At 44.2% G+C, this 27,758-nt stretch overlaps 3 protein-coding genes across 3 annotated transcripts in view; 2 read left to right on the forward strand and 1 right to left on the reverse strand.

Moving 5' to 3' along the window:
* The window catches only part of myt1la (myelin transcription factor 1-like, a), a gene marked incomplete at both ends in the record, with an annotated part of 31,589 nt that extends 24,686 nt beyond the window's left edge, over nucleotides 1-6,903 (forward strand). The window contains 11 exons of the mRNA XM_080526477.1: nucleotides 928-1,155; nucleotides 1,836-1,984; nucleotides 2,120-2,194; nucleotides 2,353-2,415; nucleotides 2,792-2,890; nucleotides 3,770-3,991; nucleotides 4,133-4,224; nucleotides 4,354-4,457; nucleotides 4,915-5,058; nucleotides 5,864-5,926; nucleotides 6,763-6,903. Of these exons, the coding sequence (XP_080382603.1) occupies nucleotides 928-1,155; nucleotides 1,836-1,984; nucleotides 2,120-2,194; nucleotides 2,353-2,415; nucleotides 2,792-2,890; nucleotides 3,770-3,991; nucleotides 4,133-4,224; nucleotides 4,354-4,457; nucleotides 4,915-5,058; nucleotides 5,864-5,926; nucleotides 6,763-6,903 (1,380 nt within the window). The remainder of the gene's footprint in view (nucleotides 1-927; nucleotides 1,156-1,835; nucleotides 1,985-2,119; nucleotides 2,195-2,352; nucleotides 2,416-2,791; nucleotides 2,891-3,769; nucleotides 3,992-4,132; nucleotides 4,225-4,353; nucleotides 4,458-4,914; nucleotides 5,059-5,863; nucleotides 5,927-6,762) is intronic.
* bpnt1 (bisphosphate nucleotidase 1) overlaps nucleotides 1-27,758 on the forward strand; it is a 417,747-nt gene that overhangs the window by 124,717 nt on the left and 265,272 nt on the right. The window lies entirely within an intron of this gene.
* Nucleotides 20,143-22,557, reverse strand: LOC308153134 (kelch-like protein 10; the record flags this gene model as incomplete). The annotated part of the gene is made up of 5 exons (XM_080526228.1): nucleotides 20,143-20,514; nucleotides 20,602-20,751; nucleotides 20,872-21,489; nucleotides 21,603-22,092; nucleotides 22,412-22,557. The coding sequence occupies 5 exons, from the start codon at nucleotides 22,555-22,557 to the stop codon at nucleotides 20,143-20,145; spliced, it is 1,776 nt and encodes a 591-aa protein (XP_080382354.1).

The raw sequence follows: 27,758 nt of genomic DNA on the forward strand, positions 1-27,758 counted from the left end.
CTCTCTCTCTCTCTCTCTCTATCTGTCTCTCTCTATCTGTCTGTCCGTCTCTCTCGGCTCTGTAATTGGTCTGTCAGTATACATTTGATTCAACAAAGGTATTATCTCTCGTCTTATTGCTGTTGTGACTCATTTAAGTGAACGGTGGGCCTAGCCTCGACTGAGTCATTGCCACTGCTTCTGAGTCAGAGGCCTCATCAACAAGGCCAGGCGTCAGATGCTTTTTCTGGCGCTTGATTTAAGCTCTTCTTATCACAGAATAATACTGCTTGGCATGACACCCGGTGATTACTTGGCACATCTATTACACTGTGGGGCGAAGCAAGCGCCACGGGAGAAGCCTGGAGAGGTTGAGACAAAGAGATGTGCAGGGTGCGGTGGAGCCCGTCCTCAGGCTGGATCGATGATGGGTTTCAGTCGCGGAGGCGGCTCTCTCTCGCCTGCTTGCTCGACTCCCATAACCCCCCCCCCCCCTTCCCCCCTCCCCACGCGCCCCATCACCCCCCCCTCCTCTCCCTCCTCCCGCGAGGAGACAAGGGTGACCTCTCTGTAAGGACAGCGTCTAGAGACACAGCGCTGCTCTGGCGTAGTCGCGCTGTGTGTGTGTGTGTGTATGCGTGTGCATGTGTGCAGCATGACCATCATCATCACCATCAGAGCGCCTGGGGGATGAGTGTTATTCCCTGTACGTTCATCTTCACCACAGTGTGGGCTGCAGAGTGGGCAGAGCAGGAGGAGTAATTAGCATCTCTCTCTCTCTGTCTCTCTCATTCTCTCTCCCCACCCTTTCCTCTATCTACTATTTCCCTCTTGTCTCCCTTCTCTCTCTCCAATTTCCCTCATACAATCTTTTTGCGCTCTTTCCTTTTTTCCTCTCTTTATCTCTCTCTTTATCTCTCTCTCTCTCTTTCTCTCTCTCTCTGGCAGAGTCCTGATGGGGATGTGGATGACAATAGCACTCTGGACCTGAGTATGAGCAGGCAGCCAGGGGGTCCAGAGGGGAGTGGTACCGTCCTGACGCCCCTGCAGCCCATGTCCCCCCAGCGGCAGGCCCTGCTCAACAGCAGGTGCTACCAGATGAGCGAGGCCGACTGCTGGGAGCTGCCCGTCGACTACACCAAGATTAAACGCATCAGCGACGATGAACATAAAGAGGTATGTGAAAGGACCACAATAACATCAAGGGCAATTTCTCGTGATTGTGATTCTATTTGTAATGTTTCTTAATTTCTTTGGATTTACTTTACTAAGTCTCTTGTATTATATTTCCTGTTGGTATTCAATTTGTGCATTGTGACCCTTAAGACTTATAATGAGAGTTTGGCAGCACAGGTAATGATGAATTGATTTGGTCCATAAGGAATGGAGTGAACACTGCCTCCACCTAACAGTCCTTGAATGACATCTAGTGGATGCTGCTGGTACTGCTTTTGCTCAGCAGAGCCTTTTGTGGTTGAGCGCACAAGTGGATTCATGCTTCATGGGATTCATTAAAGCTAGTACCATGTTATTAGTGCCAGATAGTAGATCATCTTCACACTTTCTCCTTCAAATATCTGATATTACACAAAGCAACCCATGCAGTAAATTAATACATTTGCAGTGTCAGATTAAAAGTGCTAAATTGAAGGGTTTTAATCGTAAGAGTAATTGGGCTCTTTAATCAAGCATGGATTTCTACTGGGCATTAGCATGGAAATTGGGGGGCAGGGGGTTTCTATGGGAGAATAGCTTTACACCAAGAAATAAGATCAGCCAGCTGCTGAGTCTATCTGAAGCGTGTGGGATGTTTGAATATCAATCAGTGTATTTGGCTACACGATAACATGGAGTAGTCTTCCTATTTTTCATCTCTCCAACAGCCTGATGACATTGACCCATTCCAGGACCTCCTGGATGACCAGCACTACCCCAGTGACGTGACCATCCCCAGCCCCAAACACAAGTATGCCCCCTGCAAGGAGGGCAAGAAGGAGCTTGTCACGTAAGGCCACACAAGATATAAGATATTACCTGTACACTTCACAGCAAGCTTACATTCATACAGTCTTTAGTCAAATGTTCCATGAGCTAGTGACTGTACACACCCCTAATATGACCATGCTGTGTGTTCCCATAGTCTCTCAAGCTGCCAGTTAGCTGACAAAGGCATTCGCAGTATGATGACGAGTCCGACCAATTCACAGGACCTCAAGTAAGCCTGACGCTATTTCTCCAAATTGATGTGAACGAAAAAGTGATTGTATAGACAGATCTCTAATGTTGTGTTTACAAACCGATATGCTCATAGGTGTAATTGAAACTGTTTCACCAAGTCTCCTTAAGTGACCCTGTCTGTCCCCTCTCCTCCAGGTGTCCCACTCCAGGGTGTGACGGCTCAGGTCACATCACCGGGAACTACGCCTCGCACAGGAGGTAGACTTGCTTTATACTGCACATGCACTCTCACACACTACAGACCAACCCTTCGCAATCTAGGGAAGAGCAGAACAATACTAATGGCTTCATTGATATTTGTGACAAACCGTTGAAGTTCAACTGTTGAACATACCGTATGATATACAGTATTATGTTGTAGTTGATATATTATGCTTAGACTTCTCTGTTTTCGTTTCTATAGATAAGGTCTTACTGTACATTCCAATGAGTAAAGGGGTCAACATAGTTGGTTCTTGAAATCTTCTAATATGAACATTGCAGCTCTTTCTACATTTAGAACATTTACTGCCAGTCAATTGAAAATGTATTGATATTACAACAATGCAATTAAGATGGTAGTGAACTGCACAAGACCTTTCCCATCCAGTCTGTCAGGTTGTCCACGGGCGAAAAAGAGCGGGATCAAGATACTGCACAGCAAGGAGGACAAGGACGACCAGGAGCCAATCAGGTGAGAGTCTTGTGTGAACGTATTTTTAGAGGCCATAGTCGGTCATTACATTTCAGCCAATAAGCCATAGGAGATATTTTCTGCCTGCCGCAATAAGACTGTACTCCTCCTCCGGCTGGCTCCATCAAGGTGATCAGAATCAGATGGTCAATCATACTGGTCTGTTCTTACTGCATATCATGTTCAGATGTCTATCTATCTGTCTGTCTGTCTATCTATCTATATATCTATCTGTGTGTCTATCTATCTATCTATCTATCTATATATCTATCTGTCTATCTATCTGTCTATCTATCTGACTGTCTATCTATCTATCTATATATCTATCTATCTATCTATCTCTATCCATCTATCTATCTATCTATCTATCTATCTATCTATCTATCTATCTATCTATCTATCTATCTAGCGCAGACTAGACTCAAATTAAGGTTGGGACTCACTTGGGATCGTTTGGCATTTGGTAAAGTAGTGCCGTATTGTTAACCGTACATGACCTTGTGAATAATCTAAAGTTCATGCAGTGTCATTTCACCTTCGATCGCTACGCAGCTGTTGCAGCCACCTCTATTCCTGTGTGGTTCGGTGGATCTACCATCAACATTAACATTGCAATCATAATTAACACTGACCTCAAACGCTGCCGGGGTGGTGCAGCCTGCAGACACGCTGTTCATTTTAATCAGCCCAAATGTCACTCTGAAGGGCATACAAATGCAAAAACCAGAGCTAAATGTCCATAACCCAGGGTAGGGGTTTCTTTGGCGCAGCCAACGTGATTGTAGAAGTCATTCTACCACGAGTCCCTGGGGAGAGGGCGTGATGCAGGTGAGGTGAGAGAGCCCCCCCTGACCCATGTGACCCACCCTCTCTCCGCAGGTGTCCCGTCCCCGGCTGTGATGGACAGGGTCATGTGACGGGGAAATACGCGTCCCACCGCAGCGCATCAGGCTGCCCCCTGGCGGCCAAGAGGCAGAAGGACGGCTACGTCAACGGTTCCCAGTTCGCCTGGAAATCGGGGAAGACAGACGGCATGTCGTGCCCGACCCCAGGCTGCGATGGCTCGGGTCATGTGAGCGGGAGCTTCCTGACCCATCGGAGGTAGGTGGGCCTCTGTGTCTCTGTGCCTCTGTGAGGGGAACCACTGTGTATACATACAGACAAAAACAGATTTATATATTGGAATTTTATAGTTACGAACTGGACGACTCATTCCAGTGGTTATGTGGCTTTATTCACCAGTCTCTCTGGTTGCCCCCGTGCCACCTCAGCCATGAAGAAAGCCAGAATGACTGGGGTAGAAATGTTGACAATCAAGCAACGAGCAAGCAAAGGTAATCTGACTGACCCTTCTAAAATGAGAAAACAGAATGCCAGCCCCCCAGCCCCCCCCCTTGACAAGGCAACGTGTTGTTCTCAGCAGTCATCGAAACTAATAAATCACCTTGACACCTTTTCCCCAGGAATAGAAAATGATGAGGAAATCAAACAGCTGGATGAAGAAATCAAAGATTTAAATGAATCAAACAATCAAGTGGAATCAGACATGATTAAACTCCGGACACAAGTAAGTTTTGAGTGTAATGGCACTTTTGAGTGTTTATACCAGCTAAGCTCCAAGTTCTCTCGTTCTTTAATTCTCAATAAAAAGGTTAATCCTCCCAAGCCACATCAAAGAATCCAGCATGCTCTTCTCCTTCAAAACCCATCTTTTTAAACAAATTTACAAATGCAAAATAAATGCATTATTATTATTATTATTATTATTATTATTATTATGATTATGATTATTAGTATTGTTGTTATTATTATTAATAATAATAGTGTTATTGTTGTTATTATTATTGTTATTATTATTATTGTTGTTATTATTATTGATATTATTGTTATTATTATTATTGTTATTATTGTTATTATTGATATTATTGTTATTATTGTTGTTATTATTATTATTGTTATTATTATTATTATTAACCAGGCAGCCACCCTGATCCTATCTAGTGATGCATGTCTTCCTTCCCCAGATCACCACTATGGAGACTAGTCTCAAATCCATAGAGGAGGAGAATAAAGTGATCGAGCAGCAGAATGACTCCCTACTGCACGAGCTAGCCAACCTCAGCCAGTCTCTCATCAACAGCTTAGCCAACATCCAGCTCCCACATATGGTAAGAGACGGATCTTACAACTAACAAAGATGGAGGGGGCGGGATATTAAATAGATGGCACATATTAGATGGCACACTTGTGAGCATGACTCTTTGATGTTCCATTATTGCCAAGTGTTGTTGACTGTTGACCCAAGACAATAAATGTTAAAACACAGCATGGTCATATCATAGAAGTGGCTTACTCCACAAGTTACAGCTTTTGATAGGGGGCTGAAATATCAACCAATGTCTTTTATAGTTGTAGTGTGTGTAATTAATGCCACTGAAACTAAACATCAGAGAATTATTACAATAAATGCTGCTTTGTTATATGCATGAAAGAAATACATGAAAAAGAGATTTTGAGATGTTGAACTTTTTGAGACTCTCATGAAAGGGCCAGTGACATGGGTTGGGTTTTCCTCATCTGCTTTTATGTTTGTCACTTGTTTTCTCAGCAGTTCATGTGCTTCTGTGCTACACTTCCCTTACAGACTTAATAACACTAATGACAAAACACCGCCCCAAAGCTTTTTTTTTTCAGTTGAGAAAAAAATCATGGCTGCCTTGATGTCATGTGGTTATTGGTATTATCCAGTCAAAGCTCTTGTGTATGAAGAAGAGCAGGGCTAATTGGATAATCCCTGTTTTCAAAAGGCACCAAAGTTGTTAAATCATCTTCTTTCAGATCGTTCACTCTGAATATGGCTCCCTGTTCTCCAATACTTCATGTGAGGGGATTTACTCCATTAGAAGTTACAAAGCATTCTGCTGCCTTTTGTACAGCAGGCTAATAGAATTCTCTTTACACCTCTTCCTGTAGAAACCGACGCCACAGAAAGAGACCCCAGTTAAACATAACTGCTGTTTACAGATGCCCCACAGAGTAAGAGATTCATTTTTATAGTCCTTTATTCTATTTATCCTTTGCTTCTGCACTATCATTTCCTCCCCTTGCGTCTTCCTTGTACTCGTCAATACACTGTGGTGTGTATGCATCACAATTGTCCATGGACCTACGTGTTGCGCCATGTTACAATTCAATGGTTTGGAAAGATTTTGGAAAGGTTTTCTGGCTCCTTAGAACACTTCAAAGAATCTCATGATATTGCTGAGGAGGCAAAGTTCATTATGATGGAATAAAACTCTGAGCCATATTTTTCAGTATCAGGAAATTATATGGAATTCCACAGCTAGAGTCAATGAAGCAATTACTGTAGGTTCAGTCGGCTGTTGAACATTAGATGTCAGTCTGTCTGTATGATCATCATGTTGCAACATCGTGTCTGTCTACCCCTGTGCCTCCCTCACCTGTCTCACACATGCTAGCTGCACACATCACATAACATAATGTGATGTCAGTCATAAGTTTGTTTTCATAAACTAATCCACAACCATCATCCATATGAGTCGGCTGTAATCTAGTCTACTGATTTTGCATGGCCGTTGCATTTGATCAACTGTACAGGACCATGTCAGTGGTCAAACATTATTATTGTATGTGTTGGTAGACACAATTATTATAATCCTGCCATGTTATCTTTGCAACGTAGCTGTTCAATTTCCCTCCCTTGAACAGGCTAATTCAGTCCTCCCAACCCCTTCCCTTCCCTCTCCTCTGAAAGCAAATGAATGGATCATATCCTTTGAAATCATATGAAGTGTATTTTGATGAACATAGCTAAGTATCATGGTCCTCATTGATTTCACTTTTCCTCACAGGAGCCAATGAATGAACAGAACTTTGACACGTATGTGAGTACTTTGACAGACATGTACACTCATCAGGACCAGTACCAGAGTCCGGAGAACAAGGCTCTACTGGAGAACATAAAACAAGCGGTGCAAGGCATCCAGGTGTAACCTACCCACCTTCAAAAGGGCACTATGGCCAAATCAAGAGATGTTCAGCAAAAAAAAGTCAAAAGACAAAATTGGTTATGATTTAGCTGCTGTATTTTACCATAGTATTCCTTTTTATTTATTATGCTGTTATGCTCTAAGCTCCTTTTTTTTTTTTTTTTTTGCCTTGCTTTAAAAATAGTTACAGTACCAATGGCAACGGTTTTAAAGAACATTCACCTTTTGTACATTTTCATATGACCTAATATAATGTGATGTAATGTTTATAGCTGCTAATGTATGCACATTTTTGTGTATATGTATTTATTAATTGTAAGCTTGAATCATTCATTATTTTAATGCTTCTTAACAAAAGGACAAAACTGAGTGCCACAGGTTTAGAAGAGAAGCAAGATGAGGAAAATGTGAGGAGCAATCGTTTTGTGATAAGCTTTTCTCAATGGATGTAATAGAGGACCTTTGATGTGAAGATTGTTTAATGGATGTAAATTTATCAATTTTTGTAACAATGTTTGAACAACTTTTTGTCTTCAGTGGTCAATAATGCCGTCTGCGTTTGAATAAAGTATGAGAGGAAACAATGTATAAATATGAAGATTTCAAACATCATGACACGGAAACGTACTGGTGCAAATCCCATCATCCAGAATGAACTACTTAATAAGTTTAAAACTATTAGTATTCTGTGATGTTAAAACTATTTCCATTCAAACACAGAAGAGGATGACCAATGGTTATGGAAAATGTAGGAGACAATCTAGCATCACCAATTTATTTTGATCATAAATCTTAAATAGCTAGCAGGACAACTTATCAGCAATATTGGTATAATAATTATTAAATCACTTGTTTAGATATGGGATGCAATCTATATAACAAAAAGTTTGGGTATATGCAATTTCTTATAAATAAAATTAGCAAAGAGCTGATCAATCTTTTTACTAAATGTAAATGTATTAAGTTTTGTATAAATCTTTTAATATAATCATGTTTTAGGAATTGAACATGGGCAATCGGTTCTAAAATGAAAGATGTTTATGAGTTTCCTTCTCTCATGTCGATTTTGCACAGGGACACCTTTGTTTCCATGTTTTGATGTTTATTAAGAGGTACTTGAAAAGCTTCAATTGTAGATAAGGTATCTTTATAAAGACTGATTGATAAGCTGGATTTACAGGGTCAATGTCCCCATGCATCATAGTATATTGCACTTGTTGAGTATAATTGTCTTTGCAATCATGCATCTAAGTGTCTAAGCCACAACAAATTATATGAGCTAAAGACTGCTTTTTGATTATTTGTCTACTTGATTGGTGGAAACTATAATCAACAAAGTCTGTTGAATTAGGACAGTGACAATGTAGTAGCCAGTGGTCCATGTACTACTGTTTCTATGATGACAAGCAGTGGTCAGAGCTAATAAACAGTAAATTGCTATAACTTTTTATGAGACATCGTCAAAAAATATATTCATTGTACTTAAAATACATTATGATGCAATGTGATTGTCATTGTCGGCCCAGCCAACTGCAGAAATGAACCCTTACACATTACTGATTGAATTTTTCATACAAAGTGGAATTATCATGTGACTTACAATTGCTTATGATGGCACCGATAACGGATTTTGTGTTCTTGATACATTCTATCATGCATGCACTTCATGAGTATGTTGCAATATCAATGGGTAAATAAAGTGGGATGATTTGCAAAAAACTATATGGCAACAGTAGCATCTAAAAAGTATGTGGAGGTTGATAATGTGGTGTCAACAGGACATGAAATGAGTTGAATGCAGACATCACTATTTGATAGTTTTAACATGAGGGTGCTAGCTAGTCATTGACCTGATCTCACACTCAGAACCATCTATTTGGGCCTACTGCAAGGTCCACATTCCATAACTCCACATGCCAGTGTCAAAAGCTTTGTGTCTGCAGCTTTTTGCCAATATAGCAACGCTTTAGATAGATTGACAGCTTGTACTATTTTTCTTTAGTCAATTATTCTTACTGATACAAAGGAAATGGGATTTTAAGCACAAACCTGCTGCTCACATAAAGTCAGTACATATTGTAATATCAAATGTTAAAGGTTATCTGTGACTACATAGAGAACACTACAAACATGTCACATTCTAGAATGCAGACAAATTTTCATATAAATATTTGTGAAGTCATCAATTTATTAAAATGCTACAATTTCAATTTCTTTCAAGTAATGCTTTGATGAAAGGATTTTATACAATATTGATTTCCTTCTCTCCTTTCCAGTATCCCCGCTCTCCCTCTTGAACATTTCCAAACTTAATTTTGGTACCACATGGCATGATTTTTGTTTATATATATTTTTTGCTGTATATGTTAAAGATCACAAGTTGCTGTGATATTTCATTTGAAATTGTGATGTTTGTACACTTTTTATCATGCTGGTGTTGACATCTCTTACTCTGAATAAAACTTGTGTTGCAACACTCACATTTGTACTTTCATATTTGTTCAAATCTTTGCCTCCAATGTTGCTGTAGAATAGTAATATAGTGATGAAAAAACCTTCAACCATCATTATTTGCAAAAAAATATGTGAGCCTGAACTGAGTAGACATTTTTGCCATACTGTATTGTATATTCCCAAGCATAAAAGGCACAAGTAGGCTTAGTTATCAAAACATGATAGGGTCCTCTGGGTCCTCTTTTTCTTTGGATTCACAAAGAAAAAGTTTTCACAGCAAAAATGTATCCATATACAAGTTTACTTCATACCATTACATTGATGAGTGAGCAGACATCACATCACGGTGGAGCACCTCAGGTCCTCTTCCCATGAGCTGGTGTGCATCTTCAAAGTCCTCAATCACTGCTTCAACCACCTGATCTTTGTGGTACTGCTGTATGACACTTTCTCCTAGCTGGGCTGACAGACGAAGCACACGGTCATATCTGTGATACTGACACCCAGATGTGAAAGCCGTTACACTACTTTCCTCTTCCTAGTTTTGGCATGGACCATTAGGCCTATATACATTGGAACAGGTGTTTCCTGAGCAGTATTGTGTCTGACGTTGGCAGATGTAGGTCCTTCAAGCCGCCAGTGCTTGACGCTGTTAAACTTCAGCAGTTGTGCGATGGTTGAGGCTGCTGACTCACTGGATATGTACTCTGGTCTCTGATGCTTGGACCTTCAAGTAGGGGTGTAACGGATCACCTAACTCACGGATCGGATCGTGTCACGGTTTTTGAGTCACGGATCGGATCATTTTTCGGATTAACACAAAACATAAAAATAAAAATAAAAACTTTTTCCTCGAATTCTGTAAAAACACCACTTTTACTGTGTAAAGCCCAACATTCAAGATGTCAAAACTGGTATATATATATATATATATATATATATATATATATATATATATGTGTGTGTGTGTGTGTGTGTGTATGTATATATATATATATATATATATATATACTGTACATACATAACATATTCTACACTCAAACATTAGGCTACATATTAAACAGAAACACACATTCAACTTAAATGATGCAGTAGGAGAGAGGGAGGAGGCACCTGGTTGCAGCAGTGAATCACTGGGCTCTATCTTATCCACCTCATTTTTCTGGTTTTCTGCTCGAAATGACATGCCCACAGTGAATATAGAATATCTCCACAATCACAAGGGCCTTCATAATGATCTTGTTATCAAATGAAAGCTAACACATGTGGGGTGGCTGTAGAAGTGTCAGAATAAAAATCTATGTTACTGTGTCAGAGCAAATAGAGCTAGAACATTATAAAACATCTCAAATTCAGTCTCCGCCTAAAAAAACAACAGCTTGATAACGAAGCCCAAATCATCTAGGAATCAGTACTCCAGGGTCTTATTAGTACTTGTGCCAAAGTCGATGCTAGTAATGTGAGCAAATGCAACTTTGTACCTGTTTTAGTACAGGTATGTTTAGGCGGACACCTATATGTTTAGGCCATTTGGAGATATGTTGGCACCATCTTTGACCTTTGACCTTTCTCATGTATCAGAAAGAAAAAAAAAATGTGGGGGGGGGGGGGATTTTTTGGGGTTGGCCGACCAATGGTATGGAAATTCGGCGTTGAAACCGGACATGACACATTCTCCAGTTGGAGAAAACTGGATGTGACTTAGGCCGTGTTTACCGTCTCTGGAAAAAAATGGTGGCATCGTATAGCATGCAAAGTTGTGAAAAAAATGTGATATCTTTGAAGAGAATTGATCGAGGTAAACTCTTTATATCACTTCGGATGCCCATGGGGGTCCGTTGGCTCCTATGAGGTTAAAGCAGACAAATAAACATGTTTTATGCCACTTTTAACTAAATAATAAAGTGAAACCTTACTTTAAACATGGTATGAAAAAATTGGCTACATTATCAGAAGTTGTCAAGCTGCCTTTTTCGTGCCTCCCGTCAACACACCAGGGTGATGTCGCGGCAAATGTGTGGCCATGCTCGTACGACTTTCTCGTTGCACAACGCTTAAACACCGTAACTTTTTTATCGACCACACTTCCAATGACACTGTCCGTCATTGTTATAATTGACAGAGAAGCCAAAGTGCTCCCATACATGGGATTTAAATGACAAGGGAGGCATTTCGAGTTCTTCTCTGTCGCCAACATTAGCAGCACTCGCCATGATACACTTGGGCTGCGTTCGTAAATTTGCTCTGAGAGCGCCGGAGAGCACACTGGGTCCGACGTCATAAAGGGACCAAGTAATTTGATTGGACAAGAGGTGTACCATGAATGCTGATCAGATTCCAGAGCGAATTTACGAACGCAGCCTTGTTGTTCTGGATTTTTTTTCTCATCATTCCAACCTATCATTGCGCTTTAGAGTAAAACAAAGCACGCAACTGTCGCGTCTATCTTTTCATGGCAACTCTACATTGTGATTTACAAGCGATATTAACTAATATTAAGTAATATTATTACTTGGTTACATTTTGCAATTGATCCGCGGTACACATGTGTGCCGAACCGTGGGCGATGAGCGATCCGTACGGATCACGGATTATCCGTGATCTGTTACACCCCTACCTTCAAGGATCATGTTTACCAGTGCCAGCAGGAGGTTAGGCACTCAATCTCTTTGGCAGCCTTCATGGAATCCATTGAAGGGTTTCAGGTTATCAAACATGTGGCAATGCACAATGTTTGCAGCACGACCCAAGTACACAGCATCACTGTCACTGTCGCGTTCACATGCCTTATAACTGCACAGTTTTTATAAATCCCAAATTTGCCCTCCCGGCCCTACTCCGGTGCTGAAGCCATCTTAGGTCACTCAAGACAAAATGGCACATTAGCTAGCATAGCACAAGCAATACAATGAAGCAAAGACATTTTCAATCACATTTCCCCACTTTGTACCATTCTTGGTACATTAAAGTAACATTTTAAGGCACACGGTTGTATCAATGTGGGTTTGCTAAAATATCACGTCTAGAAAATATAAAAGTATAAAAGTATAAAATGTAGACAACATGGTCATGGAATCAGACAGCATTCTTGATCTTCGTCACGTTGTGGCAAACATGTTATGTTTGTGTGATGCTAATGAATGAATGAATGAATGAATGAATGAATGAATGGTCTTTATTGTCATTGCTACAGTACAGGTACCAAACAACGACATTTAGGAGGGGTGGCTCCCCTGGTGATAGGAAAGAAAAAAAAGAAAAAAAAAACTTTAAAAAAAAAACACAAGAAGGGAAGGAGCTGGTTTACATAAATAACGGCTATGTACACTATCCACTATACTATACTGTACAGATAGACGACTAGGGTTGTCATATTGCACAATAGTGTTATTGCACATTTATTTAAAGTGTCGCAGTTTGCAGGCTTGAAATGTACATATTTGTGCCTCAGCACTACACCTGATTTTTTCAGTCCAGCAGCTGCCATCAATCCGTCCAGACTGTCCAGGGCCCAGAACCTAGGTCTTTGCTGTGTTCAGGGCCTGGACGGCCCTGTGGTAGAAGCTGTTCTTCAGTCTGTTTGTCCTTGCGGCCATGGTCCTGAACCGCCTTTTCGAGGGCAGCCGGGTAAAGTGTTCGTACCCAGGGTGGGTTGGGTCCCTGGAGATCTTGGAGGCCTTCCTGAGACAGCGTGTGTTGTACAGCTCTTCCAGAGAGGGGAGGGGGGCGCCGGTGATCTTCTGGGCTGTTCTCACGACTCTCTGTAGAGCATTTCTCTCCGCGGTTGTGCAGCTGGAGAACCAGTTGCAGATGCCGTAGGTAATAAGGGTAGATCCACACAGGTATACAAACTGAGCTCTGTTTACTGTCAAGTGCCATTCATTCTGACAACACACACACACCGTCGTAAAGCTCTAACGGACGTACAGAACGTGACGTCGTAAAGTGCAACAAAGTGCTGCAATGACATACTGTCGTACATAACATTCCCCCCCCCTTTCCAAAACTCAAACAACTAAAGTAACAGTCAAACAGGAGTAGGGCCTGAAGGCCTATGTGTGAAATTTAGTGACATAGTCCTGGAGGTGTGCGGGGCGAGCCCGTTCCCGCTGTGGCCTATCGACCTCCCCCCTGGGCTGTGACCCTGCGAGGAAGCCAGAGTTAGGTGGAGGAGGGTGAGGAAGAGGAACAGCAAGTAGAGGCTGAGCGGGTGGAGGCCACATAGGCAGTGGCTGCGGCGGAGCCTGGGGCGGCCTAGCTGCCCTTAGCAGTACAGGACTCGAGGCCTTTGAGACAGTTATATCTGTCTCTGCTGCACCGGTTGCTGGCAGCAGTGTGGCCATGGCAGGCCCAGGAGGACCAGGCACCCTCCGCAGTCGGCTGGCGTGCCAGCGGGATCCGTCGCTCAGCAGGAACGTGGCTGGCCCCAGCTGACGTGTCACCTGAAGGGGCTGAGACCAGAAAGATGCCATCTTGTTATGTCGCTGGGGCCTACGGGCCCGAACCCAGTCGGACACCTTGATGGTGGTGCTCTTTACTCCACATTTCTTGTCGAAGCGTCGCTTCATCTCCCCCTGATGTGTGGCCACTGCTGCTTGAGCAGCATCTCGGGTGCTGCCTGCTGCAGGTGTCACTGCATCCCGGGACCTGAGTCTGTTCAGTGGCAAGTCCATCTCACGGCCAAGCATGAGGGATGCTGGAGAGGTCTGCGTTGTTGCATGCTGACTAGCTCTGTAGTGCAACAGTGTTTGGTTGAGTGCGGCCTGGAATGCGCACCCCTGGAACAGATGTGCTCGGATCCCATTTTTAAGGCTTTGGTTGAAACGTTCCACCCCCCGTTGGCCTGAGGGTGGAAGTATGCCGTGCGGATGTGCTTGATCCCCTTGGTGCGGAGGAAGTCCGAGAACTCTGCTGAGATGAACTGGGGCCCATTATCTGTGGTGATGGTGAGTGGCAGACCCCATCTAGCAAACAGGCCATCCAGGATGTCAATAATGGTCCGTGTTGTGACCGTTCCTGCTGGGACCACTTCAGGCCATTTGGAGTGGAGGTCGTATGCCACCACCAGAAAGCGTTGGTGGTGCGGGACCCCTCGGCCATGGATCTCTCCACAGATATCAAGCTGGAGATGCTCCCATGGGCGGGGCGGCCACGGGGTAGGCTGCAGGGGTGTTGAGGCTGGCAACCCACTTTTCCCTCATCATCCCTCAGAGCGAGAGGGATCCGGCGCAGGGGCTGCATGACTGGTGACACCTCTGTGTTCACCAGGGGTCTGTGTGTGAAGGCTGTGAGGCAGCCCAGTCCATCGAACAGCGCTGGCCATTTCTGCTCCCAGGTGGAGGTGACATGTTGAATGGCTGACCCACTGCCGTCATGCAGTGTGAATCCCAGGCCCGTGAACAGGTCGAGGCCCAGCAGATTGGCACCCCGCTTAGCGATGTGGAATGGGAATGCAGACATGTGCTTAGATCCATAGTGCACTGGTACCTGAAGGATGCCCACAATCTCTATCTTAGAGCTATCATATCCGCACAGAGGAGTGGAGGGCTGCTGCAATGGCAGGTGGGCAAAGAATTTGTTGTAGGTGCTGAAATTGAGAAGAGGCGCAGCCGCGCCTGTATTCAGTAACAAGGGAAGGCTGACCTCACCCTGCTGCACTGTGCATGTTTTAAAGCTCACATGGTTTGTAGACATCGTTCTAATTTCAGTATGGTCGCTGCGAGTTGAGCGGGGTCTGGACTGTGGGGGATGAGCCGCAGGAGCAGACCTGCACACTTTAGCAAAATGGTTGGGCTTCAAACAGTTCCTGCATGTCTGCCCTCGAGCTGGGCAGTTAGGAGCCCGTGCATTGTGTGAGCTAGCCCCACAGTTATTACAGCTATCAGAGCTATGTGTGTTCCCCTGTCTGCGAGCTTGCTGCACTGGGAACCATGCATCTGTGTCCTCTTGGCTGTCCTGGTAGGCAGGCTGAAGCTGTTGCGTGAGTGAGGCCGTGGGGGCGGAGTCAGAGCGTGAGCTGGCAGTCAGCATGCTAGTACACTGTAACGCTGATTCTACTTGCATGGCTTTAGCTAGAGCATCATCTAGTGTTAGCTCATCTGGCTCCAAAAGTAATTTCTCCCTGATTTTCTCACACAATGTCCCTTCAATAAGTTGATCCCGTACGATTTGATCGTGAATCACCCCGTAGTTGCATTTTCGCGCCAGATCCCTGTGATTGGTCACGTAGCTCAGAACAGACTCACCGGGGCGTTGAAGCCGTTTTCGTAGCTTGTACCGCCGGAGAAGCACCCGTTGTTTGCCGGCAAAGTGATTAGTGAGGAGAGCGACAGCTTCTTCGTAGGCTCGGAATATCCTCTGACCCTCCGTACCGAGACAGTGACGGAGCAGCGCCATTTTCCGCTTGTCGGAAATGTCTGTGAAGTCCATGGCTTCTAGGTAGACAGTAAAGTCATCCAGCCATCCTACCCACGGAATCGGAGGCTCGCCGGGCAGAGACAAGAAAGGTGCCGGTGGTGGCAAGGTAAATTCAGCCATCCTCGTCGCCAATGTTATGTTTGTTTGATGCTAATAAGGGTAGATCCACACAGGTATACAAACTGAGCTCTGTTTACTTGTCATTCTGACAACACACACACACCGTCGTATAGCTCTAACGGACGTACAGAACGTGACGTCGTAAAGTGCAACAAAGTGCTGCAATGACATACTGTCGTACATAACAAAACGGACGATGTCTTCGTCGCCCTTGGCGCGGGGATGATGTTTTGCCCGCCGGCGGTTGTGTGGTGCAGTAGGGTCTCACTCGTTTATGGCGGTCTCTAGACGGATAGAGAGGCTCCCTTCATCCTCCACAGGATGGCCCATTTCTTCATCAGTGAGTTTGTTGAAGGGCGGAATGGGATAAAGGTTGTTAATAATAATAATAATAATACATTTTATTTATAAAAGCACTTTACATAAGAAATCTCAAAGTGCTACAATTAAGGTTGAATGGGTTGTCATCACTGCCGTCTCAGAGAAGGATTTTGTCTCTGGGCACGTGGTGGTCATAGGGAGGGGGCAAGGCTTCCTTTTTCTGGAACGCAGCAACGATGGCCCTTTCCACCAGGGCTCGGAGACAAGGGATACAACAGCAGCCACAAAATGCCAGTACAGTGATCATTCATGACCGCCAGAGAAATGAGTATGGATAAGAACATGGTTTTGTATTCACCAAACATGCCAGACAGCCATTCGTCCCATGGGTTGTCGATCCCGGAGTGTTCGTGCATAACAGTGGATAGAGCTCTGCAAGGGCGCGTGTCACTGGTCCATCTGGGGAGGTGTTCTTGGGGATATCCATTTGGGGATAGTGTTATTGGAGAGTTGACTGCTCTCAAGTCCTGGACGAACCTCCAGTCCACTCTGTTGGTTCTCCTATTCCTCGAATATTTTTGATCCTTTTTCAAATGTTCAATCACAATACGCTAACTTCTCTCTCTTGTTTTTCTCCAAACGCGCCTCCAACTCTTTCAAAGTCAGCTGACCTCACCCTACCCATTGGCTCCCTACAATGTAAATCAACCAGTAGCACAGTCAGCAGATTCAGGCTTTTTTTTTTACCGTTTGATAATATGACAAAAAACGAAGATTTTCAAAAAAATGTGACGCCTGCCTCACATACTGTATGCGATTTTACGCAAACATTTTACACTAACATAGATATCAGATTTCAAAGTGGTAGTGGTGGTCTAGTGGATAGTGAGTTGGACTTGGGATCGGAAGGTTGTGAGTTCAAATCCCGCCTGAAGCCACACCACGACTAGTGTGCCCTTGGGTAAGGCACTTAGCCCTCAGTTACTCCAGGGGGAATGTCCCCGTAATTCGTAATTGTAAGTCGCTTTGGATAAAAGCATCTGCTAAATGGCAAAATTATTAATTAAATTATTAAATCAAATTAGCAAATTCAAATTATAATATCTCCGTTACTTGGACTTTCAAAGTAACTGTTTTGAAGCTACGGCGTCTCTAACCAGTCACGTGATTTGCACACTCCGGCGTGATTTCTGACTTTTAAGGGTGTAAGTGATTAACTGGGGAAGTTTTATGGTGATATCCAGAGCTGCCAAGTCTCACGCAATCACCGTGAGACTCACGCATTTCAACCAGTTCTCACGCTCTCACGCCGCATCTCTATTTCTCACAGCGAGAAATAACAATTGTTTTACGGGACTTGAGTTTCGTGGCATCTTTCTGCACGCGCATTAACTTGAGTCTGCAGTCGAAGCGGCAGGCGAGCGCTGATGGAAGAACCTGTGTTCACGCGAGCTGCAAGAACGTAGCAAGCAGTGTTGCCAGATTGGGCTACTTTTGGTCACACTGGACGGGTGGATTGATTCGGCAGCTTTTAGACCGGTTGGGCTGGACATTGTCAATTCCATCTGGCAACCGTGGTAGCAAAATATGTGCATACATTACAACATCGTATCTGGTAGCCTACTGGACTGGGTTGCACCAATATGGCGTAAGTCATTAGTAAATGCAGGCATTTAGTAGTTACTAAACCCCTAGTTGTTACTAGCAAGTTTCAAACTAGTTGTTTACTAATTTCGGTTGCACCACGCCAATCTTTTGCCAATCTTAGCTAGTAAATACTCAGTTTTGGTAACTGTTTTTTGTTTCTCTACTGTAACATAACCAGGTACATTAATAATAACTGTTAAAGGAGCATACTTGCTACTGAGATGCTAACCCGACGGATTGTCCTAAATCGGACGTGCGTCCTAAATTGATGTGTTGCTGTTGGTTATATAAGATCCGTAGTCGTTGGTTTGCTGCATAATAAACATTTATTGTGTTACTATGTGCCATCAATGGCTTAATCACTGGTACAAACAATAACAATAACAAACTTAGCGCCCTTGCGGTCAAACCTATTTGCCCTTCCGGGGTCAACACCTGACGACAACAACAACAAATGTGCTACCTGATATACACCTGCCTCAGGTATTGTGACAGCGCCACCCCATGCCCACACAGTGAATTACAACACGTACTGTATCACAGGACCATATATGGCTCCTACAATAGTAATAATAAATAGTAATTGCAATGTACAATACAAATACAACAATTGGGGGTCCCTCCAAAAAAAAATGGACGCGCTACGCGCGCACAAGATCAACCACCAAGGCCTCAATCTGACCCAGGAAAAACCCTGGTATGTACTGCATAACATGATAGCCATCGATGAGCAATGCACTGTATATAAGATGATGACCAAGGGTCTTTCTGCTGCTGACCAAGGGGCTGAGTCCTGTTGATGGGGCCCAATTTTCTTTTAGAGTCTGTAGGCTACTGTATTTGTTCATTAAGATTTCATAAATATGATATATTGTCTGAATTTTTGTCTAGTTTTATAAAATGTTAATTATTTTCATTTCTTGTGCTGGTTTATTATGAACAACATGTAAAATTGCAGGAAACTAGCACAAATAATTGAGCGGGAGAGAGGGGCCGCTGCCGCCAAAACGTGCACAGTTTTGGGTCGCTCCACCGCCCAAAAATCTCACTCCAAACTTTTGGTGAAACTTGGCAGCCCTGCTCTATCAAATGATGGTAAGTGTATTGTCCTTGTTTTTCAATGAAGGACTACAATACACGTTAAATGGGGTGGCCGACCAGAAACCACAAAGATCAAAATGTTCTGAGCCTTGACTGTCTTACACTAATGTTAGCTAGCCATATTCTAGATAGACACATAGAAAGACAAACTAAAACACTAAAACAGTCACATGAACAACTACAGGACAGTCTTGTCAGATACGGTAGCTAATCAGTTTCGTGTTTGTAAATATGTCCTGTTGCCATCTGTCAGTGGATATCGTGGGTATGTGCGTGCATATAATGTGTGGGTGCGTGTGCGTGTGCGGATGCGTGTGCGTACGTGTGTGTGTGAGAGAGAGAGGGAGAGAGAGAATGTTTGTATTGAGTGAACAAGGGACTGTGAAACGTTCATTACCAGTGTTTGCCAGGGGGGGGCAGCATGTGCTGTAGTTTGTGACACAGGCACAGGCAGAACAGATCAATGGAGATTTCTGCAGTGTGATGCAGACCAGGGGCCTCATTTATAAAGCTTGCGTACGCACACTAATGGTGCTTTTCCACTACAGGGCTAGCCCGGGTCGACTTTGTATCCGAGCCGTGCCGAGCCGTGCCGTACTTTCAGAAACGCTTCTCCATTATACGGAGCGACCCGGGACAAGGAGGAGTTACGTGTCATAAGATCCCCCCCCCCCCCCCCCCCCCCCCCCCGCTATACAGATCAGCGGGGGGAAATGCGTGTCTCCTGACACGTTGAGCACTGTGCTTTTTTTGTTGGTGAACTACCGTAATAAGCCTAAAAAAGTTCAACTGTTCAAAAAGTGCAACTTCTCTGCTTTCAGAAACTGTTTGAATTTTTTAGATTGGGCATAATTTGTCTTTTATTTGGAAGGTATTTACATGTAGACGTCAGAGATACACGTATTGATGGACATTAATGGGCATGGGCTTAGCGCCCAGCAAAGTTAAGACATGATTGCAAACTAGCATTCAATTAAAGTCTCCCTTATACGTTCATTGTAGAAAAATAATTGTACCACCCGGCCTGATAGAAGCAATAAGAAAGACAGAAATGTTATGTGATTTCCATGGGCACTTGAAGGATTTATTTGGATAGTTTCTGTCTCTGCCCAGGTGGATTGCAGTGGGCAGGACTGGGTCATGTAGGGATGGGGGGTAATGGTGGGTAGATTAGATATGGTGTCAGACAGTAAGGATGCTGCTATTGGAGGTGGACAGTTTTAGCTCCTCCCGGGGGTTCTGCAGGGTATCTCGCGGGGCAGCATACTCGAGCACATTGGGCAGTCCGTGCACCACACAGCAGCTAACGGCACTGCGGAAGATGCCCATGTCATCGGCGTCATACCACTCATCTGTCTTCTCATCGTAGCACTCCGCATTGAAGGTGGTGGTGAAGCCATTGAAGCCGCCCACCACAAACAGAAGATCATCCACCACCTCGATGCCAAAGTTGCTCCGTGGGTTGAACATGGTGGGAACTGCGCGCCAGGTGTTGGTCTGGAGATTGTAGCACTCTGCGTTTCGCAGACGGTTGGCTCCATCAAAGCCGCCCACCTAAGAGAGGATAGGAGAAATGTGGGTCAATAACAGTATATCAGAACTTGAGCATAGATTTATTGTGTATTTTTATGTAGGTCTCACCGCATAGACCTGCTCCCCATAGGCGATGACCCCCACCCCACTGCGTCGGCTTGTCATGGGGGCGATCAAAGTCCATTGGTTGGTCTCAGGGTTGAAGCACTCTGCTGTGAGCAGGCACTCATTCCCATCGAAACCACCACATATGTATACCTAGAGTTAAGGCAACTCGTAAATTCATCCATCCTGGCTTTTTAATAGATTCATTGTACAATAGTTATCAAGTTGTGTTCCAGGTACAGTTAGTCTTACCTATTCCTCTGTTCCACTTACCTTTCCAAAAAGTGTGGTGGCACTGGCATCACTTCTCTGCTCATGCATGGGTGAGATGAGTGTCCACTGGTTGGTCTCAGGCTCATAGCGCTCAGCAGTGTTGAGTCGCACATAGCCATCAAAGCCGCCCATGGCGTAGATGCAGCCACCCAGCACAGCCACACTGACGTAGCAGCGCCGTGAGTGCATGGGTGCCACTTGGTGCCAAGTGTGTGTGACTGGGTTGAACTTGCGCACACTGTTGAAGTAGTCAACGCTGTCAAAGCCTCCCACGCAGTACACAAAGCCATTGAGGTAGGCGGCACCGTGGTAGGCCCGTGCGCTCTCCTCCTCTCGAGTCACATTGACCCATCGGTCAGCCCGCGCATCATACGCCTCAATGCCATTGGTGGGGCTGCCACCACTCCAACCACCGATGGCCAGTAAGATGGCATAGGGCAGGCGAGGGCGGGTCAGAGGGTTGCCGAAGTCAGAGCTGGAGGGCCCATTCATGGTCAGGTCATACATGGCCTTCAGTGCGTTGATGATGATGGGCCTGCAGTCTTCATTGGCTCTCACCAGTGCATTATTCTTCACATTGTTCATGAAGTAGTCCGCTGTCATCAAGGCCATGCGTACCTAAGGAAACAGACACAGACAGATATGGACACAGAATGCAGTCGGCAGCCGATACACCTTCATGAAATGCATCAAAATGTACGTGTTACGTGTGTTGTCCGACTCTCAGTCACCTTAGGCAACAGCACCGAGATCTGGGCTTTGCGGTCTTGAGGAGAATGGCCAATCCAGCGCAGGATGGCCTCAAACACTACATCTTCCTGCTTCACGTTCAGGTCGTCCTTCTCAATGATGTCACGAAACTGCCACGGCGAGAGTTCCAGGAACTCCTCGGAGCTACGCACCATCTCCTTAAAGTGATGCAGGATGAAGAGAGAGGACATGCGCCTGAGCTCATGGCAGGAGTAGAAGTCTGCAAACGTACAGATCCCAATGCAGTTCTCCGGGCACAGCTGGGCCTCTAGGTAGTCACTGCAGGCTCGCACAATGCCCATGACAGAGAACTGGTCTGCAGCCACCAGAAGCTGCTGCGCATTCTCGTCAGTGACAGGCACAGAGCGTGTGTAGGCATACTCAATAATGAGCCGCATCATGTCCGGTGACACACCAGGAATGTCGTACACCCGCTTTTCTAAGTTGTTCCAGCCACTTGTGAAGAGAGCTCTGTGGGTCAGGGTTTAGAGAGGAGGGATATGATGGTCAGGACTCATCCATATACTGTACCAAAGTTTCTCAATACTCTTTTCAATATAGTACAGCAATATAATAAACACCCTCTGCAATTATATGACAATATAAAGAGGGGTACACAAATATTATGAATCAATAGTTGTATCTTTTATAGAATGTATCATTGCTGCCACAAAGAACAATGTGTAAGCTCTTGTAGGATCTGGCTATTTTCTTCTGATTATCCTTTGGATCCATGCCAAGTGAATCCCTGCCTTCCATCATGGCTACCCCCCCAAGTTAAGACACTCACCGGAAATATGGACTGCAGCCGCAAAGGATAGTCTTGTGTGCGTTGAATTCGATGCCATTGACTTTAATCACCACGTCACAGAATTTTCCTTCCAGTCGTAGCTCATTAAATATTGTACAGGCCATGGAACTCATTTTTCTCTCCATGTTGCATCTCTGAAATGTAGAGGTGGACCCCTCTTCCAGTTCATTCATTCTTGTGTTGAATATCTTTAATATCCACTTTTTGGGCAAGAGGTGGCACACTGCAACTATTCTTCTGAGCAATGAATGTGAACCTTCATTCCCCTTACATGTGGTAACCATGTTCTAGAATTGTGCATTATTACATCACAGTGAGTGATACAAAATTAGAATGTCTCAGATACCATTTTCATAATAAGCTGACACCATCATAAAAAAATATTAATGTTCTTCTTCTTCATCATCATCATCATCATCATCTCGTTTTTGAGGGTGCCCTGTATGAAATGACAGCATCATTTAAACCATATTGACTTTTGTTGTATATATTTTGCCATTATAACAACAACAAAATCGCATAAAGAATTGATTGTGTATCTGCTCCATCAGATGACAAATTAGGTAGTTTCGTATATTTTGGTATCTGTTACTGCTAAAAATGAAGAAGAGTTCTTGAGCAAATTTAAGACTTGTTTATTCAAAAAAGCAGGTTACACAGCATGGCCCCTCAATGGAGCTGGTGGTCCGAATCGGTCACAGGATATGAAGTCAAAGATATGGATATGAAGAAAAAGAGATGGATATGAAGAAAAAGAGATGGATATGAAGAAAAAGAGAGAGAGCCAATCTGTGTACAGGATTTTATACCCCCCCCTGTCACTGTCGCTGAGCCAATCAAAACAGAGTCCACGTCATTTTAATTTGGTCAGATACAAAGTTTGCCAGTGAGGTCATCCTGTAAATAGGATGTTATTCCATCCTAAGGATCCTTTGCTGTGTATTATCTGCCATACCTGAAGGCAGATAATGTACTCTGCATTGGTTTAATGCAATTCACCCTATGGTCTAATACAATTCTAATGCAATTTATGCTATGGGCGTCTTGCTGGCTCGGGCCCTAATGCAATTATATCTTCCCATGATGATATTACAGCCTCTGCACATGCTGGTCAAAAGGCCATTGTGTGTATTAGAGGGCCATTGCTATGGTTACAGAGCATGAAAATACACGACACAGCCCCCCTCGGAACACCCAGAGTGTGTTCCGAAACTAAACGACAGACAGAAAAACTACATCAACCCATCAACTACATCAACAACATCAACACATCAACACATCAACACATCAACACATCAACACATCAACACATCAACACATCTCGGTAGAACCTCCACACAGACCAACCCAGGACCAGTACTATGAACCAAAGATAACACATACAAAAAATAGAAAACAACCAATAATAAAAAGAATCTTGTAAATAACAATCACAATTAAACCACACTCAGTTCATCATGCATAATACAAAAACTGAGATACAGAAATTTCCAACGACCGATGTTTCCCTCGTCCTCGAAGCGGCAGGGTCAGAGGTTGCTAGCACATGGCCCCAGTTGGAGAACAGCCTTTACCGCTGTCTCAGATTGATAACACTTTCATAGTCAGGAGCTTCCATTGTCGCGTAACCATTACATCACTTCACAACCGACATCAATCACATGATATAGAAAGAAACAAACAGGAACCGAAGCAAACAATCACAAAACATCACTTAATAAACAAATCATCAAAAGAGGAAACAAAATCAGAAAGCAAAACAGAATCCAGCTTTTGCTCATCAGCTATGTCGGCCATCATTAAAGCATTAACCGGAACATCAGAAATACACTTTCCAAAACATTTGATTAAAATACCAAGTAACATAATACAGATGATAATGACAACAAGAATAATAGCGACGGACCTGATCATATTACCAATACCTGAAAAAGCAGAATCAAAGAAATCCAATGTATTCCAACCGTGTTCTTTACGTAAATCCTCTATACCCTTCTTGTTAGATTCATGGAAATCATACAGAGCGTTACCAGAATCCGAAATATAACTGCAGCATTCACCGCCTATCAAAGCACAAGTACCACCCTGACTGGCCAAAATAATGTCCAAAGCCATTCTATTTTGGAGAGCTACATTCTTAGTTTCAGTCAATTCAGTAGCCAGGGCAGATACTACAGCATCCGAAGCATTAATGTGTTTTTCAAGAACGGATGATAGGGCACTTAATTCAGTCTGAGAGTTGTAGACACCATAACTTGGGAATATTAGGCCAAAAAACTTCTGAGCGGTAGATAACGCCCTACGACTACGATGGGTTGCTTGTTTGTGAAGTACAGACATCTCCTCCCGAGTAACTTTCCTAATCAAAGGTATCAGATGAGCTAAATAACAAAGACCCTCACTCAAAGCAGGAAGCTTAGAGAATGCATTATTATCACACACAAGAAACACACCCTCCGGGAGTTGAAGCTCCGTACCAGGATACGAGAAAATGACACCACCTATACAAGACGCGGCCCCTAGCTGACGAATCGCGCTGCCCTTGAGCCGAGATTGAATGTCAATACAGGTTGTAATATTTACGAGAGGCATGACTTTAAGCTGCGTGGTGCCTTTCTGCCGTCTGGTAGTATTGGTATCATGTAATTTCATTTGAGGCACCATAGCACAATCAACAACTTTACATTTCAATCCAGAAATAACAACTGAACCTCTCCACCGTGTAGAAGTCACACTCCCAGAACATGACAGATGAGGACTCAATGCAGTACCATTCAATTGAACGAACATAGCTTGGATAATATATATCTTCTTCGGACCTGTTGGTTGTGACAAATGTGTAAGCCTATCAATAATAACCTTCCCCACACCGCTAGGCCTATGGTGTTTGTTAACTGCTGCTGTCAGACGTTCCAACACACCAATATCCACACCTGCATAGGAAGAATTTAAAGGAACCAGAATCGTGCTGGGCTGACAAGAAGAGCTCTGGTTCTTGCCCTGTAAAACAAATTGGGCTAAACCCTGCCAATTATAATGAAACCATTCTGCTTTAGTTAACGGTATGGGGAAAAACATAGGAGCAGATGTACTTACAGGGACCTGTTGACAAATCCAGCAATCAGAATAATTCATTTTTGAAGCAAAATCTTTCATGATACTAGTGGCAGAATTAGGGTGGGACCGTGTCCCCAGGTGATTAGAATCATACAACAAATAATCGTCAGTAGCGACTACAATCGCCTTCGTAGAAGCCTTCACAGCAACATTTTCAACCTTTCCTGGTAACTCAACGTGAACATATTCATGCACACATTTCTCACAGTCCAACGAATAGTAGTGTGGAAAGTCAGGAGTGTTCCTACAAACTTTGTCCTTGAAATTGTTGGATTTACTAGACACCTGTTCACCGATATTACGTCTAGCACACCAATACGAGTTCAACACCTTGTCAACATTAGTTAATGTCACACGAGTTTCTTGCGTGTTGCTTGAGTGTTGATTAAGTGTAACATATTTAGCATCCAGTAAATACCACTCGTCCGCTTCGGCGGTATAGATCAAACAATCATCAACAGTACAACGTGAATGTGGGCAAACAAAAGCTCTACCTGCTGTGATCATTCTTCTCTGACGTCCAGGCATAACAGTGTGTGAGTGAAGTGTAACATTGTCCAAAGAAGTCAATGGGGTAGGAACACTAAGGGGTATATTAGTCTCTGAAACGGCATGGCTTGAGTTTCCTCCTAATTGGCCTCGGTGTATCACGGGATCTGTCTGGTTGGGGTGTATCACTGACAGGTCTGTGTCTCTCAATGGTACCTTGGTCCGGGCAGCCGCCCGGGTTGCTGACATCTCCGTCTGGAGCATTGTCAGGGTCGGAAGGGGTGACAACAAGGGCAACACCAGGCTTGGTAGAACCCCCAAGAGGGGTGTCGCAGTCACTGGATCCTTCACGATCTCCATTGGCCCACTCATCTCTGGGCTGGACAGGGTCTGGGACGAGGCCCCCGGCATCATCTGCATCACGGCGCAGATACTCACCAACATCTTCGTCAGCCTGGATGTCCAAGCTGTGGACTTCCTCGTCCCCAGGGGTCTCCTCACCATCCTGCTGAGGCTCTCCCTCATCGTCCTCATTGGGTGCCTTGATGCAGTGATGAACGTGATACCAGGTGGGGGACCCCTTGATTTGGATGGCAGTCCCAGTGCACCGAACGACCTCGTATGGTCCTTCCCGTCGAGCCTCATGCCACTTCCGTCTGTAGACCTTCACGTATACTTTGTCACCCGGTTGCAACGCGTCCTTCCTCTCCTGTGCGTTCACCTCCTCTTCACGTTCCTGTTTGTGGAGCACATAAGAAGAGATACTCTTTTGCCGGTTAGTCATGTACTGTACATAGGCTTTCATGTCACTCTCCAAGAGAGCCAAACTTGGCCCTTTCCCACTGGTTCGTGCACAGGGAGCTGTCATTATTCTCCCCATAGCCAGTTCATGGGGAGTCAAGTGCAGCCCTCGAATCTCACTGGAACGACAGGCCATCAATGCAAGAGGGAGTCCTTCCACCCAATTAAGACCTGTATGCTGACAGACCTTAGAAAGACGGTTCTTAAGGACCCCGTTCATCCTCTCTACCATCCCCTGGCTTTGAGGTGAGTAAATACACCCAAATCTCTGCTTGATTCCCAACTTTTGTAGTATAAGCTTTACCGTCTTATCCACAAATTCCTTACCATTGTCTGACGCTATCCTATCTGGAATTCCAAACCTAGGTATGAATTCCCTGCATAGGAACTTTGCTACAGACTGAGCATCCTTTTTTCGAGTGGGGCATGCTTCTACCCATCTGCTGAACCTGTCCACTACAACTAACATGTACCTGTATCCTGCAACAGGACGAATCATGTCCACATAGTCAATCACCAAATGTTTCATTGGCCCGTTTGGGGTAGGGATATGCCCAGTTCCCACTGGTATTCCAGGTCTGATATTGTTTTTCAAACAGACCACACATTGACCAAGGATATGGTCTATTTGTTCCAATAAATATGGAGCCCAAAAACCATATTCCTTGGTGATCTTGCGTCTTACCTCCCCCCTGGCCACATGTGCTAATCCATGGGCTTCCTGTATCAGCATGCCTAATAAATCTGGGGGTGCCACAACCAGTCCCTCATGATTTCTCCATAGACCTGTGTCATCCTGACTAGCCCCCCTTGTTAACCATAGGTTTTTGTCTAGCGCATTTGCCCCACTCTGTAACATCAACAAATCCTCAAGCGTGACCATGCCCTGTAACTGTGCTTCATGTGTGACCAGCAGAAC

This window comes from Nansenia antarctica, assembly GCF_963989245.1.
Source record: "Nansenia antarctica genome assembly, chromosome: 3".
NCBI classification, from domain to species: Eukaryota; Metazoa; Chordata; class Actinopteri; order Argentiniformes; family Microstomatidae; genus Nansenia; species Nansenia antarctica.